At 43.7% G+C, this 17,089-nt stretch overlaps 1 protein-coding gene across 1 annotated transcript in view; it reads left to right on the forward strand.

Annotated features, from left to right (window-relative positions):
- SCD5 (stearoyl-CoA desaturase 5) overlaps positions 1-17,089 on the forward strand; it is a 156,025-nt gene that overhangs the window by 99,282 nt on the left and 39,654 nt on the right. The window contains exon 3 of the mRNA XM_080675269.1: positions 15,030-15,235. Within this exon, the coding sequence (XP_080531395.1) occupies positions 15,030-15,235 (206 nt within the window). The remainder of the gene's footprint in view (positions 1-15,029; positions 15,236-17,089) is intronic.

Genomic DNA, 17,089 nt, shown 5'->3' on the forward strand with positions numbered 1-17,089 from the left:
GCATGCCTGCCTCAGTGTCTCCTTCCACAGCATTTTGCCTCCTGGCACATTTGGAAGTCAAGTGGAAAAACAAATAGCTTGGCTGTCATTGAGCAACGCCTGTGCTCATGATGATGGTGATTTATGGAGTCAGTAAAGCATTATTGTTGTACACACGCTCCTTTGTAACTCCAGTATTGGCGGAGACTCTGACAGATGACAAGGTGGAGGTGGGAGGTGGGAGGTGTGTGTGTCTGAGAGAGAGAGGTGAGGAGAGAGAAAGAGAGAAAGAGAAAGAGAAAGAGAAAAAGAAAGAGAGAAAGAGAAAGAGAAAGAGAGAGAGAGAGAAAGAAAGAAAGAAAGAAAGAAAGAAAGAAAGAAAGAAAGAAAGAGAAAGAAAGAGAGAAAGAAAGAAGAAACTTGCCCAAGGCTGCTGCAGGAGGCACACAGTATTTTGGCATTTTCCATCTGTGCTTACCTGGCAGCATTAACTGTTACTTCCTACCAATAAAAAATGTACCATTAAAGTGCCCCACCCCCAAATGTCTCACTTCCTTTTTTGTTGAATCTAGATCAGTGAAAGCAGGTGAGATGAATGAAATCACCTCAAGGGAATGATGAGGGAATAGCTGGGGTAGCCTGAGAAAAGAGAGTAGTTCCAGAGAGGATACAGCGTGAGCAGGGTTAGTCTGCCTCTCAGGTTACCTTCCACAAATGTAGCAGAAACTATGCAGATGTTATACTCTGTACAACAGATGAATCCCTTAGCATTTCAAGGTGATTAAATTTTAGTAAACAAATATATATATATATATATATATATATATATATATATATGCCACAGAGTTTTTATTTAAAGAAATACTTAGTAAAGTAGAGGGTATTTTATTTATTTTCATTGATTTTAGAGAGGGGAAGAGAGAGAGAGAGAGAGAGAGAGAGAGAGAAACATTGATATGAGAGAGATACATCGATCGGTTGCCTCTTGCATATGTCCTGACCAGGGATCAAACCCAAAACCTGGGTATGTGCCTGACTGGGAATCGGCCAGGGCTAGAGATTATTTTTGTAAACAAATACCTACAAGATTTGATATGTTGATCCGGCTCTACATCTATATTGAAAGAAAGGTACACTTGTTTCAGATGAATTCCACGTGCAGTCCTGTTAATTTGAAAGCTATTCTGAAACATATTTTCAAGGTAAAAGTTTCATAAAGAAGATCTTTAGAAGGGCTCAGGAAGGGCACCTCTTTAACCCTGCTCTCTCCCCTGCCCATCTCTTTCTTTTCTAGAACCACAGGAGGTTGGAGCTGGGGGACCTTAGATGTCAAGTCTCATCTCTTTTCTAACACCTGAAGAACCTAAGGCCCAAGTGCCTGCGCTTATTTTTGTTTATTTTCTCACATTGTCTCCATAAATGTTTACGGGTGTTGAAGGAGCCTGTGTTGCAATACAATTCCCTGTCAAGCTATCTCTCCCTGTACCTGCCACCAACCATTTGGGCTGAGATGGCAGTTGTCACTGCTTATTCTTTTCCATTGCTCTCCTGCCAGACACTCTTATGTTGCTGCTTTCTAGATTTTCCAGCCCACTGGTTATTTTGCATTTTGGATGATTTCTCTCCCAGTTGCCATTATTTGTATTTTTCCTAAACCAAACCTCATTGTGATAATTTCTATTAATATTTCTAACCTCTGTGTTATTTCTCTGTTCTCAAAGATGTCTGCACCTCTTAATTTGGTACCAATCAACAATGTTATTAACAAAATGTATACGCCCTGTTCCTAGTCATTAATGAAGATGCTTAATAAAACTATTAGATCTACCAGATACATTGGGGCCTCCATTAGCTACCTCTCTCCCCTCATTAGATATTGAGCTGCTTTTCATCTCTGGTCCTTGTTTATCAGAGTTCAGGCTTTTCCATTGTCCTGTCTAGTTCCTTGTAGCACCAACCAGAGGTCTTGTTACAGGAATGTTTCAGGAATGCTATTTTACATCCCTTTATTAAGCTCCAAAGATACAATAGCTACAGGAGTCATTGAATAAACCCATTTTAATTAAAGGTAAAATTTGCAAAAATGTCAAAAAAAAAGGAGGAAATTTCTACCCTTGCTTTTAAAAACGTTTTAAAAGACAGACACACCTGATTATTTTCACCTCCTATTGACTCTACTATAGCTTTTGTGTATGTCTGCTGGTTCGTTCTCTTTGAATGAAAAGGTGCATAAGCCACTTTGAGAAATATAAATGATGCATAAGAAATGACCCTAGTGCCTGGCCGGCGTGGCTCAGTGGTTGGGTGTTGACCTATGAGCCAAAAGGTCACTGTTCGATTCCAATAGGGGCACATACCTGGGTTTTGGGCTTGGTCCTCAGTAGGGGGTGTGCGGGAGGCAGCCAATTGATGATTCTCTCTCATCATTGATGTTTCTATCTCTCCCTCGCCCTTCCTCTCTGAAATCAATAAAAATTTATTTTTTAAAAATGGCCCTAGTCATGAGGAGCCATTACAATCTGATAGAACTGGTTAGACTCGGGCATTATAAGGAGGGACCTTCATTAGACTGTGGAGTTAAATTGCTCAAAACTTTCATACCGGCTCTTGTGCTGCAGAGATACGAACATGGGTATTAGGATAAAGCCTACAGGAAGAGTTTTTAGCTCTTGAAAGGTGAAAAGGATTTATTTTCACAGACAAGGAAGAAGGAGGGGAAGGTAAGGAAAACACTTGAACACAGGTCGGGAGAGAGGAATGATCATTACGTACTGTTTGGGTCCCTGCGCCAGAGTGAAATGGTCTGATTGAAGAAGGATACTGATGGGGTGCAGTGTTGCAAATCCAGGTACCTGCACTACTCTCACTAGATGTCTCCCAACCATCTCAAAATCAATGTGCCCAAAGCCAAAGATGTGACTCTCCCCTGTCCCCTGAAACTACTTCTCTCCTTCCTTTCCCCACCAGAAATCTGGGTGTCATTCATAGTTTCTCCATTTCCCTAATCATCCCTCATCTAACCTTTTAGCCTGTCTCTTCTACTGCTAAATTATATATATACTAGAGGCCCGGTGCATGAAATTCGTGCACGGGGGGGGGGGGGCGGGGGGGGAGTGTCCCTCAGCCCAACCTGCACCCTCACCTGCACCCTCACCCACTGGGATTGGCCCTAAACAGGCGGTCGGACATCCCTCTCACAATCCAGGACTGCTAGCTCACAACTGCCCTCCCCTGCAGGCCTGGATCCCACCCCCAAACTGTCCTCCCCTGCAGTCCTGGTCCCCCAAAACTGCCCTCCCCTGCAGGCCTGGTCTCCCCCAACTGCCCTCCTCTGCTGGTCCGGTCACCCCTAACTACCCTCCCTGCTGGTCTGATTGCCTGCAACTGCCCTCCCCTGCAGGCCTGGGTCCCCCCAACTGCCCTCCCCTACAGACCTGGTCCCCCCCAACTGCCCTCCCCTGCTGGCCTGGTCTCCCCCAACTGCCCTCCTCTGCTGGCCTGGTCACCCCTAACTGCCCTCCCTGCTGGCCTGATTGCCCACAACTGCCCTCCTCTGCTGGCCTGGTCACCCCTAACTGCCCTCCCTGCTGGCCTGATTGCCCACAACTGCCCTCCCCTGCAGGCCTGGTCCCCCCCAACTGCCCTCCCCTGCTGGCCTAGTCTCCCCCAACTGCCCTCCCTGCTGGCCTGATTGCCCACAACTGCCCTCCTCTGCTGGCCTGGTCACCCCTAACTGCCCTCCCTGCTGGCCTGATTGCCCACAACTGCCCTCCCCTGCAGGCCTGGTCCCCACCCAACTGCCCTCCCTGCTGGCCTGGTCCCCCCAACTGCCCTCCCCTGCAGGCCTATTCCCCCCCGCAACTGCCCTCCCCTGCTGACCTGGTCTCCCCCAACTGCCCTCCTCTACCGGCCCGCTCACCCCTAACTGCCCTCCCTGCTTGCCTGATTGCCCACAACTGCCCTCCCCTGCAGGCCTGGTCCCCACCCAACTGCCCTCCCTGCTGGCCTGGTCCCCCCAACTGCCCTCCCCTGCAGGCCTATTCCCCCCCGCAACTGCCCTCCCCTGCTGACCTGGTCTCCCCCAACTGCCCTCCTCTACCGGCCCGCTCACCCCTAACTGCCCTCCCTGCTTGCCTGATTGCCCACAACTGCCCTCCCCTGCAGGCCTGGGTCCCCCCCAACTGCCTTCCCTTGCTGGTCTGGTCTCCTCCAACTGCCCTGCTCTGTTGGCCTGGTCACCCCTAACTTCCCACAACTGCCCTTCCCTGCAGGCCATCTTGTGGTGGCCATCTTGTGGTGGTCATCTTGTGTCCACATGGGGGCAGCCATCTTTGACCACATGGAGGAGGCCATCTTGTGTCTTGGTGTGATGGTCAATTTGCATATTACTTTTATTAGATAGGATTTTTCTTCTTGAACCTGTATTTTCTTTTTTAAAAATTTTATCTTTATTGTTAAAAGTATTACTGATGTCCTCTTTTGCCCCCATTGACCCCCTCCACCCTTGCACCTTGCCCACCCCCTAAGGCCTATCGCACTGTTGTCTGTGTTCAAGAGTTATATATATATGCATGTAAGTTCTTTGGTTAATCTCTTCCCACTGCCCCCTTCACTGTTAGATTTGTCAGTCTGTAAATTGTACCTTGAACCTGCAAGCTTCTCATCCATTCTCAAATCCAAGCCATGATCCTTTCTTGCCTAGATTACTGCAAAAGCCTCATCAACTGGTCTTCCTCTTTAAACACTGGCCCCCGTCCATGCAGCCAGACAGAACTTATTGAAAATCAAGCCACTAATAAGAAAAGAAAATCTTTCAGTGGCTTAGTTGCATTTGGAATAAAATCCAGCCTTGTTACTATGGCCTAGAGCAGGGGTCCTCAAACTTTTTAAACAGGGGGCCAGTTCACTGTCCCTCAGACTGTTGGAGGGCTGGACTATAGTTTAAAAAAAACAAACTGTGAACAAATTCCTATGCGCACTGCGGGCCCGGGACGAGTCGGCTGCTAAGCAGGACAGGCAGCAGCACCCAGCAGGCCGAATAAATGTCCTTGGCAGGCCGCATGTGGCCCGCGGGCCGTAGTTTGAGGATGCCTAGAGAGGGCTCTGCATGATCAGGCTTTCGCTTACCAGTGTAGTTTCCACCCAAGTGGGTGTCCTTCCATTCAATTCTGACACTAACCAGCCAAGTGAGTGCCAGATCCCACAAGTTAAAGCCTCAGTCCTTGTTGTACTTATATGACAGCCTTGCTTCAGATGCCAGTCAAAGGAGGGGCTCCATGCCACCTGTACCTTTTACTGACTGGCTACAAATTCAAGGGTTCCCACGATTCCTTCAGGTTTAATAATTTGCTAGAACAACTTACAGAACTCAAGAAAGTTATACTTATTATTACAGTTTTATTAGAAAGAATGCAAATCAGGACCAACACATAGAGTAGGGTGTGAGAAGGTCCCTCATGCAGTTTCTTCGCTCTCTCCCTGTGGAGTCAGGGTTCGTCATCTTCCCTGAACATCAGTGTGTTCATCAGCCAGGAAGCTCCTCCAAGACTCAGTGTCCAGAGTTTCTACCTCACAGGTGTGATTGATTAAATCACTGGTCATGTGATTGAACTCATCTCCATTTCCCTTCCCCTCCCAAAGTGCCAATCCTTTAATCACATGATTGGTTTTTCTATCTAGGGGCCTCATCCTATCTAATAAAGAGGGAATATGCTAATGGCCATCACACCCTCACAAAGATGGAAGTGCCCACAGCCAATAAGGAGGGAATATGCTAATTAACTGCCACACCCTCAAATATGGCGGTGTCCACAGCCACAAGATGGTAGTGTCCAGTCCCCTCAGCCCCACCAGGGCGGCAGGCTCATGACACGGGCGGGTCTGCCCACTCCGCGTGCCTACCTCTGGAGTCCCCCAGTTCCCTCAGCTCCCCAGCCACCCAGGGCCGGCCCGAGGCGCAGGCAAGCCTCAGATGTCAGCTGTCCAGCTGCCCAGGGCTGGCCCGAGGTACAGGCAAGCCTCAGATGGTGGCTGCCCAGCCACCCAGGGCTGCCTGAGGCTCAGGTAACCAGGGCCGCCCAAGGCTCAGGTAACCAGGGCCGGCCAAGGCTTGTGCTGCCGACAGTGGCAGCAGCAGAGGTGTGAAGGGGGCGTCACCTTCCCCTGATCGCTGGGTCACTTCCTGCCCCTGAGGGCTCCCAGACTGTGAGAGGGGGCAGGCCTGGCTGAGGGACCCCCCTTTCCAGTGCATGAATTTTCATGCACCAGGCCTCTAGTTAGCATAATAAAGACAGTCCTATCATTCAGGAAATTTCAATGTTTTCTGAAGATCTGTGCCAGGAACCACCAGGGACAAAGATCAAATGTGTTCTTTATTATACAACTAGAGGTCCGGTGCACGAAATTCATCCCCTCAGCCCAGCCTGTGCCCTCTCGCAGTCCAGGACTTCTCAGGGGATGTCCGCCTGCTGGCTTAGGTGGACATCCCTCTCGTAGTTTGGGACCCCTTGTTCCTTATCGCCTGCCTGCTTGCTGCTCCTTAGCGCTGCTGCGGAGGTGGGAGAGGCTCCCACCACTGCTGCTGTGCTCACCAGCTGTGAGCCCGGCTTCTGGCTGAGCGGCGCTCCCCCTGTGGGAGCACACTGACCATCAGGGGGCAGCTCCTGCATTGAGTGTCTGCCCTCTGGTGGTCAGTGCGCATCATAGCGACCGGTCATTCTGGTAGTTCTGCCATAATGGTTGCTTAGGCTTTTGTTATATAGATACCTTGCAGACTTCATCTTACACCACTCTTGCTCTAGAACATGCTGGACTTCTCTTAGTTCCTGGACTGTGTCAAGTCTATCGCTCTACCTGAGACAATCCCCTTCTTCCTCCCTCACTCCTACCTGACTCTTCTTAGCCTAAAGATTCCTGGTTGGAAAGTCCTTCCTTGCTCAGTGTCTCCCTTGCTATTCCACATACTCTTTGGCTTTATAGCATTAATCCCAGTCTGAAATGATGTTGACTTCGTTTACTTGATGTTTGTCTCCATGAAATATACATTCATTGAAGATGTAACCTTGATTGTCCCGTTCCTTCTTTATCTCCTAGCACATCTGAACAGTCAGTAAATATTTGTTAAGTTAAAGAATAAAGTGGGAAAGATAAGAATGATTAGCTCAGTTGAAGCTCTTTGCCAAGGAGTGTTTAGACTTGATGAGAAAAGTAATAACGAACACGTTTTCAGATAATAAACAAAAGAATGCTGGTGTTTGGGGAGTATGTGCATGGGCAGTATGGTCTCTGTATACCAAATATATTGCGGAGGGAGAAAGGACTAGAGGCAGGAGACTTTGCAAGGCTATTACAGGAATGCATGTCAACTGATAAAAGCCTGAACAAGGGTAGTGGAAATGGAGTGGAAAGGGAAAATTGGAGATTTTAAAAAATGCCCTTGACATTTTTCTTTTTAGTTTTTACTCTTTATTTGTAAATAGCTTCAAACTGACAAAACATTGCAAAAATACCATGAAGAACTCCTGTATACCTTCACTCAGATTTACTAATTGTTATCATATTGCTTCACTATTCTCCTTCTCTCTCCATATGTGTGTATATACATTCTTCTATGTTTTTTTCTGAATCATTTGAGTATAAGTTATAAATATCATGTCTCTTCATCCCTAAATACTTCAATGTGCATTTCCTAATAGGAAAGACATTTCAAATGAACACAATACACATACCAAATCAGAAAATTTAATGTTTGCTATACTATATCCAGGATCCTAGTCCAGGAACCAATTCAGAATACTACATTATAATTTGTAATGTCTCTTTAGTCTCCTTTCATCTGGAAGCGTTTACCAATCTTTCTTTGATTTTATGATGTTGACATTTTTATAATGTAAAGACCAGTTATTTTGTAGAATGCTCCTCATTTTTTATTTGCTCACATTTCCTCATAACTACACAGATTGTGCAGTTTGGGCAGAAATGTTGCCTCAGTGATCTTGTGTCCTGAGCATCAAACAAGAGGCCTATGACATCACTTTGTCATATTTTTGGTGGTATGAACTTTGATCACTCGTTTAAAGTGGTATCTACCCGGTTTCTCAATGTAAGATGACTATTTTCCCTCTTGTAATTAGTGTATAACATGCTGAGATACTGTGAGCCCATGTAAATATTTTTTTCTTCATCAACCTTCCCCCATAACTGATTCTTGCTTGAATCAGTTATTGCCATGACACCTGCAGAATGAGGATTTTCTAACTCCATAATTCCCTCTAGATTTGTTGGTTGGCATTTCACATATGTATGTATACATGTATACATTTACTATGGGCTCATAGATTAATATCTGTTAAGTAGATTTTAGTCTGTAATTAGTATTCATCTTAATGCCCCAAATTATTAGTCAAATGACCCCAGTTTGTTCAGTGGAAGGCAATACAAATGGACTCCTATGTCATTTTTTGACACATTGCTATCCTTTTTAGAGCAATTTCTTATTTTCTGGTACAACAAAATATATCAAATTCCTCTGGTGTTTTTCCTGCCCTAGTCCTGGCACCTTTTACTGGGGAATGGCATTTAAAAACCAAGATCTGGGAGCAAGGGGTATCCATTACTATTGGGCTGTCATTGTTTTCTAGGTTCTTTCTTCCCTGAAAATCTGACTCACTGAGTGAAGGAGATGTAGCTCAGGAGATTAGAACAATGGTCAATATCACTGACCAAAAAAACTTTTAAACCCAAATTAGGAAGGCTCACAGAAGGCCGGCAACTTGTCTACCAAGAGGACTCCCAAGCCATTTTTAAAATGTGTGTTTTTTTAAAGTATAAAAGTCTTATTCAAATACATTCTCATTGTAAAAGATTTAATAAAAGAAAATATAAAAAAGAAAATATGAAACACTCCTTTCATTCTTTGCCATTTTTAAGTGTTGTCAGCAAATACTTTTTAAACCACTAAAGTTGGCTTTTGAACACTTATCCAGCTTCTAAAACCTCCCAGGCCGAGGGCCACGTGAAGGCTCGGCTGCAGGTGGGGACTTGTTCTCCCGCAGTTACAATTTGCCAGGTGGTGTAGACTGCTGCCAGGCCCTTTTTGGGGACTTTCTGGGTTCTTCTTACAGATTGTCCGTGTTATCTGGGGGAAAATCAGTGCTGACCCAGTATTGACAATGGGGAAAGCACCAAATGTTCTTCACCGTTTCAATAGTACAATGTTGGCATCTGAACTGGAGGAGGTTGTATTCAGACCTCAGAGACTGAGATAAAGTCACTTTCAAATGAGCCTTATGGTCCCTAGAGAGGAGAGGCAGCAACATCTTTCCCTCTTTGACCCCCTTGATGGAATGACTATTATCCCAGATGTCTTTCACTCACAAGACACGCACGTTCTACTCTAAAACCTGCCTGTTCAAGCTGACTTGTCTGTCGTTGGTGCTCCTAGTGTCTTTTTCACTATTCATTGGAAACAAGATGTATTATGAGTACAAATGATATTCTTTAAAAAATTGTTTTAATTTAATTTATTGGGGTTACATTGGCTAATCAAATTATATAGGTTTTAGGTATACAATTCTATAACCCATCATCTGTATATTGTATTGTGTTCACCACCCAAAGTCAAGTCTCCATTCAATGGAGCAAGCTAAATACTGTTTACATTTAGCCTTTATCTTGCTAACTAGTGGAAATTAATTATGTGGGCTTTATTTATTTTTTAAATATATTTTTATTGATTTTAGAGAGGAAGTGAGAGGGAAAGAGAGATAGAAACATCAGTGATGAGAGAGAATCATTGATCGGCTGCCGCTTGCACTCCCCCCACCAGGGATTGAGCCCACAACCTGGGCATGTGCCCTTGACCAGAATCGAACCCAGGACCCTTCAGCCTGCAAGCTGACGCTCTATCCACTGAGCCAAACCAGTAGGGCTATGTGAGCTTTAAAAGACAGTTTCCTCTATGGCCATTTAGAGGACTAGACTCACGACTTTCTTCTGAACATAGAAGGAGGTTGGGGAAAAGTACTGACTGAGAGGGTGGCTTCATAATCTGCTTCGGTGGAGCTTTTGAGATTGATTACCTTTGCTCAAGCCCCAGATAATATGCAAAGGCCGTGCTTATGGAGAAAAACCCCCACATGATCAATTTCAATTTCTACAGCCTCAGCAGGTTCCCTGTTTCAGGATATTATCTAGGATGGAGAGTGAAGTAATAAAGATACAAAACCCAGTGCGGGTTTAAGCAAGGGCACTTTGCTTTAAGTCACACAGGTGCGGTGTGATTAGTTGATCAGTGTTAATGTTGATGTACAGATGTATTACTGGATTACTAAATGAATCTTACTTTTTCATAGAGTTTTTCCTAATGTGGGGCTGATGGCAGAAGCTGGGTTGCTTTGATTCAGAAGTATGGAAACTTAAAAATAATTGTTTCCCCATTTTACAAAAGAAAAACTTATTTTTATAAAAATGTAGAAAATACAGATAAACTAAAATAAAAAAATTAAAAATCACCCACCATCCCACTTTCTAGAACCATTATAAACAAGGTTGACTTAGAAACTTCCTTTATTTTTCCTATGCCCAAATATACATTTTTATTAAAATTGGTCCATTCCATATCTACTATTTTGAAAACTACTTTTCACTTAAATTTTTCCTGTCATCTCTCTGTGTCAATAATGCAATATCTTTCTTTGTAAATTCATTTTTAATACAAAACCAACAGACGGTCTTGTTAAAAATTTCATAGTATATGATAAAATGTAAAAGTATTTCTCCTCATCTCCTATATCCCAGTCTCACTTCCTGAGGTAACCCTAAGACCTTTTTCTTAATATTTTTCTCCAGAAGTTTTCTATGCACACACACACACACACACGAATAATATTGAATTAAAAAATGTATTTCAAGGTACTCAATCATAACCTCTTATGTGGAAATTCAAGGCTTTTCCATGTTTTCACAGCAGTGAGCATCTTTGTGTTTAAATCTTTGCACACCCTGATTATTTCTTTAGATAAAGAAAACAAATTGTTAGATTTTACATACGCACAATTTTAACACTTTTGATATGTGCAGCCCATTTGCCATTCACCTGGTTTGTGCCAATTTCACACTCTCATCAGTAAGCAACATTGAATTTTTAAAACTTTTAAATTTTTTATTTATTTTACTAGAGGCACGGTGCACGAATTCATGCACCAGTGGGGTCCCTTGGCCTGGCCTGCAGGATCAGGCTGAAACCAGCTCTTTGACATCCCCCGAGGGGTCCTGGATTGTGAGAGGGCGCAGGCCAGGCCAAGGGATATCACCAGTGCACGATTGGGGCCAGGGAGAGACACATGAGGTTGGCCAGCTGGGGAGAGACCATGGGAGGGCTGCACGGCATGTCCGGCTGGTCTCATTCAGTCCTGATGGGCCGGACCCCAGCAGCAAGCTAACCTACTGGTCAGAGTGTCTGCCCCCTGGTGGTTAGTGCACATCATAGCGAGTGGTTGAGCGGCCTTAGCATATCATTAGCAAATTACACTTTGATTGGTTGAACGGCTGACTGATCGACTGGACACTTAGCATATTAGGCTTTTATTATATAGGATTTAAAAAAACTTTAAAAACTATGGCACACACATAGAAAAGCATATAAGTTATGAGTTAGAACTTCACTGTCCAATATGGTAGCCATTAGCCACATGTGGCTGGCTACTGAGCACTTTGAACTCTGGCTAGTCCAAATTGAGGTGTGCTAGAAGTATAAAAGACACACCCAATTTTGAAGAATTGGTACAGGAAAAAAAGTAAAATATCTCATTAATAACATGCTAATCATGTATTGGAATGGCATTTAAAATACGTTAAATAAAATATGTTATTAAAATTAATTTTATTTGTTTCTTTTCATTTTTTTAATGTTGCTACTAGAAAAACTTTAATTACATATATGGCTTGTATTATATTTCTCTTGGACAGCACAAAGTAGGACATGGTGTGGCTCCTCATGTAATAAAACCTACCACCTGAGCTGTGCACTCCTAATCTGCTCTCTTCTTCTTCCTCTTCCGCTCCCCCACCTGCCTGTGCCTCACTTATACTCAGGGCTCTTAGATCTAGGGTAGCTTCGTTCTTCACTCCAGTTCTTTGTCAGGAATGATCAGTAAACATGTGGTGAATGTCTGCTTTTGAAGGTAATGGGGTTATGTATTAAGACCTTGATCTATCAGAACCCACTGTTACGTATAAACTCTAAGTTGCAAATTGAACTATTTGTTGATTTGTTAGACTATGTAAGTCTTTAGGTTTCAGAAGTTGCTGCTGAGCTCAATGTCATGGCCGCTGTCAAAATGTGCACACAGGGCATGAACAGATGGGATCCACATGCTTGAGTGTCAGCTCATTGATGAAAGTTCACCATCTCTCTGTGCCTCATTTTTTTTTTCCTTTTCTGTGAAGCGGGGATGATGGGGTAGCGCACATAGTTCCAGACAAGAGTAATTAGCACTATGCAAACACTGGGAGGAAGAGAGATGGCCAGGATATTGCCATGGCGATGGCGGGGTGTTTCCTCTCACTCCCACCTCCTGAAGTTTGCTTAGCCATCTCTCCCTCCTCATCAGCCCTCAGCTTTCCCTTCTGCACATATTGACTGTACCAAACACAGCTTTTCATCAAACACAAATGCTGCTCACATATTGGCTCCCACTCCACATCAGTCCAGGATAGAAGCAAAGTGCAGAAGAGTTGGTGGAAAAGGCCCCTGAGTGAACATATGAATTTTGTTCCCTTTCTGCCCTGTTGTTGGCTGACATCTTGGTCTTTGAGTCACTTTTTCACTGGAGTCAGCTTTAGCGTTAAAAACAAAACAATAACAAAGAATTAAAAACCCACACATCTTAAGAGTATTTTTGGCTCGATTGTTTGCTTGATTATTTGGGATGTGGCCAAACCCGGGCTTCATTCCAATGTTACAGTCAAAGTGGCTTCTGTCGGGAAGGTATCCAGGTAGGAGGAATTAAAATAAATAAATATCTCTGTTCCAATTTGTCCTCATCATCATTCTTTTGTCGCCATATGATGCTTAATTTTGTGAGAATAATGTTTCTAGCGCTTTGGAACTCATCACTTAAAGTTTTTAAAAAATTGCACTGTGATAGATTAAAGAATCAGCATAACCTTTTAACAAAAAAACGAGATATTTTTGTAAAAGATACCCCCCTCCTTGCCATTGAATTTGGAGAATAAGGGATATATCTCATTGAAAGGAACGTGAACGAAGGACTGTTTTGTTCCATTACTGTTGGCACTTAGTAGATGAACGTGAGTAAATGTCTTCTAAGCCTTAATTTTGCCATCTGAACTGGGGAGAGAGGGCTCCTCTTTCTTCCTATGTCCAGATGGGCACCGCAATAAAAGCAATAAACTAATGCAAAAGGAATAAATTATTCTGGGCTGCAGTGGTCTTGACTGACATTTGAAATTTCTTCCCAACTACACATTCTAAGATTATAAATAATAAATGCTTTCACTCTTTTTCAATACACTCTGTTTAAATATATGTAAAATCCAAAGACCTCTTTTTCTATCACAATAAACCAGGCTGTAAATTTTTCCCCATACAAACTGCTAAGCACCCATTTTCTCTCTTTATATTTAAGCTGAGCATATACTTCTTAAGGTCTTTCTACCTCTCCTTTGGGTAAAGTTTCCTATACCCAAGGGTTAAGCAAACTTTAAAAGTTTTCAATGGTGCTATAGGATGCACAAGGTTGAGTAGCCTTTTAGTAGCACTAGGTGAGCCAGAGAAACCAAAAACTCAACAAACCCCATTTTGATTAAAATAATGGTTAGAACTTTTAGAATAAAATAGTTCCCTTCTCATCAGCAGAATGAAGCCGATATCTGTGAAATAGCAGATTCTTAATGAAAACATGACTAAGTTCTGAATAGTATGGTATCAAACATTATTGCCTTATTTTTATATTTTTCAAAAAAGAGCTTATATACTATATAAAGTTTTTTTTTTATTTTCAGGTTAATTTTCCTATTAAAAGCATCTCTTTCAACCTAATTTGCTTTCTCAAAGTTTTAAAAACATTATCAGATAAAAACAAAACTGAGCACACATTAGAGGTCTATAGACTTCACTGGCCCATGGCTATAGATAAGGTGTCATTACTAATACTACCCTAAATGCCTTTGGTTTTGCCCCTGATAGCTCACACAGGACCTCCAACCCCCTGGCACTATATCTCATGTCTCCCATCACAGGAGGGTCAACAGGGTGTGTCCCCAGGTGTGCCTGAGCCTCACCCTGAGAGTTTGGCAGAATCTGCTGGACTCTGATGTTTCTCCTTCTGTGGGCAGCAGAGTCTCTCTTGGAATCCAGCCTGCCCCTTGGGCACTGCTGCTTCTTCACTTGGTGGGTATGGCCAAATACACCAGATTCCTCAAGAAGGCAAAGTCAACTCCCCTGCCTCTCTGTGACACACTGTTAGAGCAGTCCATAAGCAATGTTATTTGTGCCTTGGTATTTTTCAGCAATTTGGTGAAGCAGCTCTTTGAGTTTTTACTTGCTGGCTTCCTGCTCTCCATTAAGTTGGACTTTAAGGCCATTAAAAAATGGGTGCGAGGGCTGAGAGTTCTGGGCCAAGAACCAACCCCTTTTCATACTCTACCTCTGACAACCAAGACTTCATCCTGAGACTTCATCCTATCTCTCTGTTCTTCATGAATGATCTCTCAGGAGACTTCAGTAGCCTGCTTCAGAACTTTCTTTCAGGTTTCCCCACTAGTTCACCCAATAAGTCTGAACCTCCTGCAGTGGGCACACCCCAAACACAAGTTAAGATCCCTCTTACAGTGAGTGAGGATTTACTCTTGTTTTTATGGAAGCCACCCCAGAAAAACCCCAGGGATTGAACTTGAAGCTGAGGACAGGAGCAAGTGGAAGTCAGTGGTGAGGATGATGAGAAGTCGGGCAGGGGGAGGTTGGGATGCTTTCGAGAAAGTGCCAGGGTGCATTGTCTCTTAACTTAGGGTCTGCATTCTCTCTGCAGAACGACATCTTCGAGTGGTCCAGGGACCACCGAGTCCACCACAAGTACTCGGAGACTGACGCTGACCCCCACAATGCCCGCCGGGGCTTCTTCTTTTCCCACATCGGGTGGCTGTTTGTTCGGAAGCATCGAGATGTCATCGAGAAGGGGAGAAACCTTGATGTCACTGACCTGCTGGCTGATCCTGTGGTCCGTTTCCAGAGAAAGTAAGTGAATGAACATCACAGGGCTGTCCCTCGGGGGACGGGACCAAGAGACAGAGTACAATGGACGCAATTATATCCTCCAGTAGTTGTCCTCATGGCACTTTCTCTGATGATTCGATTCAGTCTTCTTGTTAGGATTTCTCTGTTTAGTTGTTTCCTTTTGCTCATTAAGTTTTCCCTGCGCACACATTTGTTTTTAATTTTAATTTATTTTGAAATGGATTTCCCTTAAGCCCAGTGTCACTTCCTTCAGACCAATCTGCTTGGCACACTTCATGGACTGTTTCTGTAGTTCTCCACCCCCCCCCCCCACCCCCCGCCCTCCACCCATTCACATTTCCCTGAGGCGGCAGGGCGGGTGGAAGACACTGTGCTTTAGTGATATGCCTGACTCCAGCAGGACTGGACTCGCCCTGGGTATCCTGCTCTGTTCTCCTAGAATGCTCCTGTAGTGAAGTCTCCCCTCCCCTCCCTTCTAGAAATGTTACACCACTGGTTTCTGTGCATAGAAAATGTGACTGTGTAATAGAGAGCCTCCAAGTGCTGTGTGCGCTAATGGTGTCAGCGGGGCATAATCCGTCATTTGCAAGGTGAATCTACTTTCAACAAGAGCATGGAGAAAGGTTGCCTATAACTGTGCTGGCAAGGAGCGAGCAACCATTATCCACTTTTAAAGCGGGAAGCTGGCATGGAATGTATCCATGTTGATCTGGGGCTGCAAAGTTGGCCATGAGAGCATTTATAAATGAGCTTGTTGCCCCAAAGCATTGAATTTATGTCTTATATTCAAAGCTGAGCATATTGTCCCAAAGAAGGACAATTGATGGCTCACCCTCTCGTTAGCACCCTGAGATAATATAGTGAACCCTGAGATAATATAGTGAACAAGTGGCTACTAGAGACCATTCCACTGACAAGCAAGAGTTATTTGAAGACTTATCTGAATAGACTCTCCCAAAGGTGGGAATAGCAGCTGTGCCTTTGTTGACACAGATCATTGCATGAAATGAAGTGTGGCTTAGAATTATGCTCTGTTTCCCCTTAGCCGCTGCGGTCTCATTGGAGGGGGCAGTAGAGCACAGTGAGAAAATGTCAGACCATGGAGACAGACTACCCAGGGTCAACTCTGCGGCTCCCCCTCATACTAGCAAAAGAACTGACCAATCTCAGGCTCAGTTTTGGCTAGAAGATGGCAGTAACACTAGTACCCATGTCCTACAATGTTTATGAGGACAAATGAGAAAAAAAATGTATGGGCAATGTCTGGCATGTAGGAAGAGCTTAGATCAGTGACTATTACACAGGCAGTTAGTTGCTGCTCCAGAGGATTCCATATGCTTCCATTCCCTGCTTTGATTGTACCACAGGGTCTTCTCTCTGCTCCTCTATTCAGCTCATTCAAGCGGACACACCCAGTATCAATAGCCAAAAGTTTCCTAGCAGAAAAGGACAAGATGTTTTTAATTAACAATGAAATGATTTTTGATTTTGATTTTCACCATGAGAAAAATCTGAAAAATCGGAAACATAGAAAGAAAATCATCCATAGTTCTACCACATAAACATAGTCATTCTTAATATTCTGTAGTATATCTTTCTATATTGTATGCATCTATTTAGTATGTTTCACAGGATGGCAGTCATAGGTAATGTATAGGTATGTATTATTCGCTCAGTGGTCCCCATTAATGTATATTGTGAGCACATTGTCAGAAGCTGCATCTGTTCACCAGTTTATTTAGTGTCATAGTTTACTTAACCATCACTCTTTGACTGGACATGTATATCATTTCCAATTTTGTGATATTGCTATGCAATTAGTAATGCTTTGGGACAATCAGACCTTAGATTAAT

The sequence above is a fragment of the Plecotus auritus genome, assembly GCF_963455305.1.
Source record: "Plecotus auritus genome assembly, chromosome: 1".
Lineage (NCBI taxonomy): Eukaryota > Metazoa > Chordata > Mammalia > Chiroptera > Vespertilionidae > Plecotus > Plecotus auritus.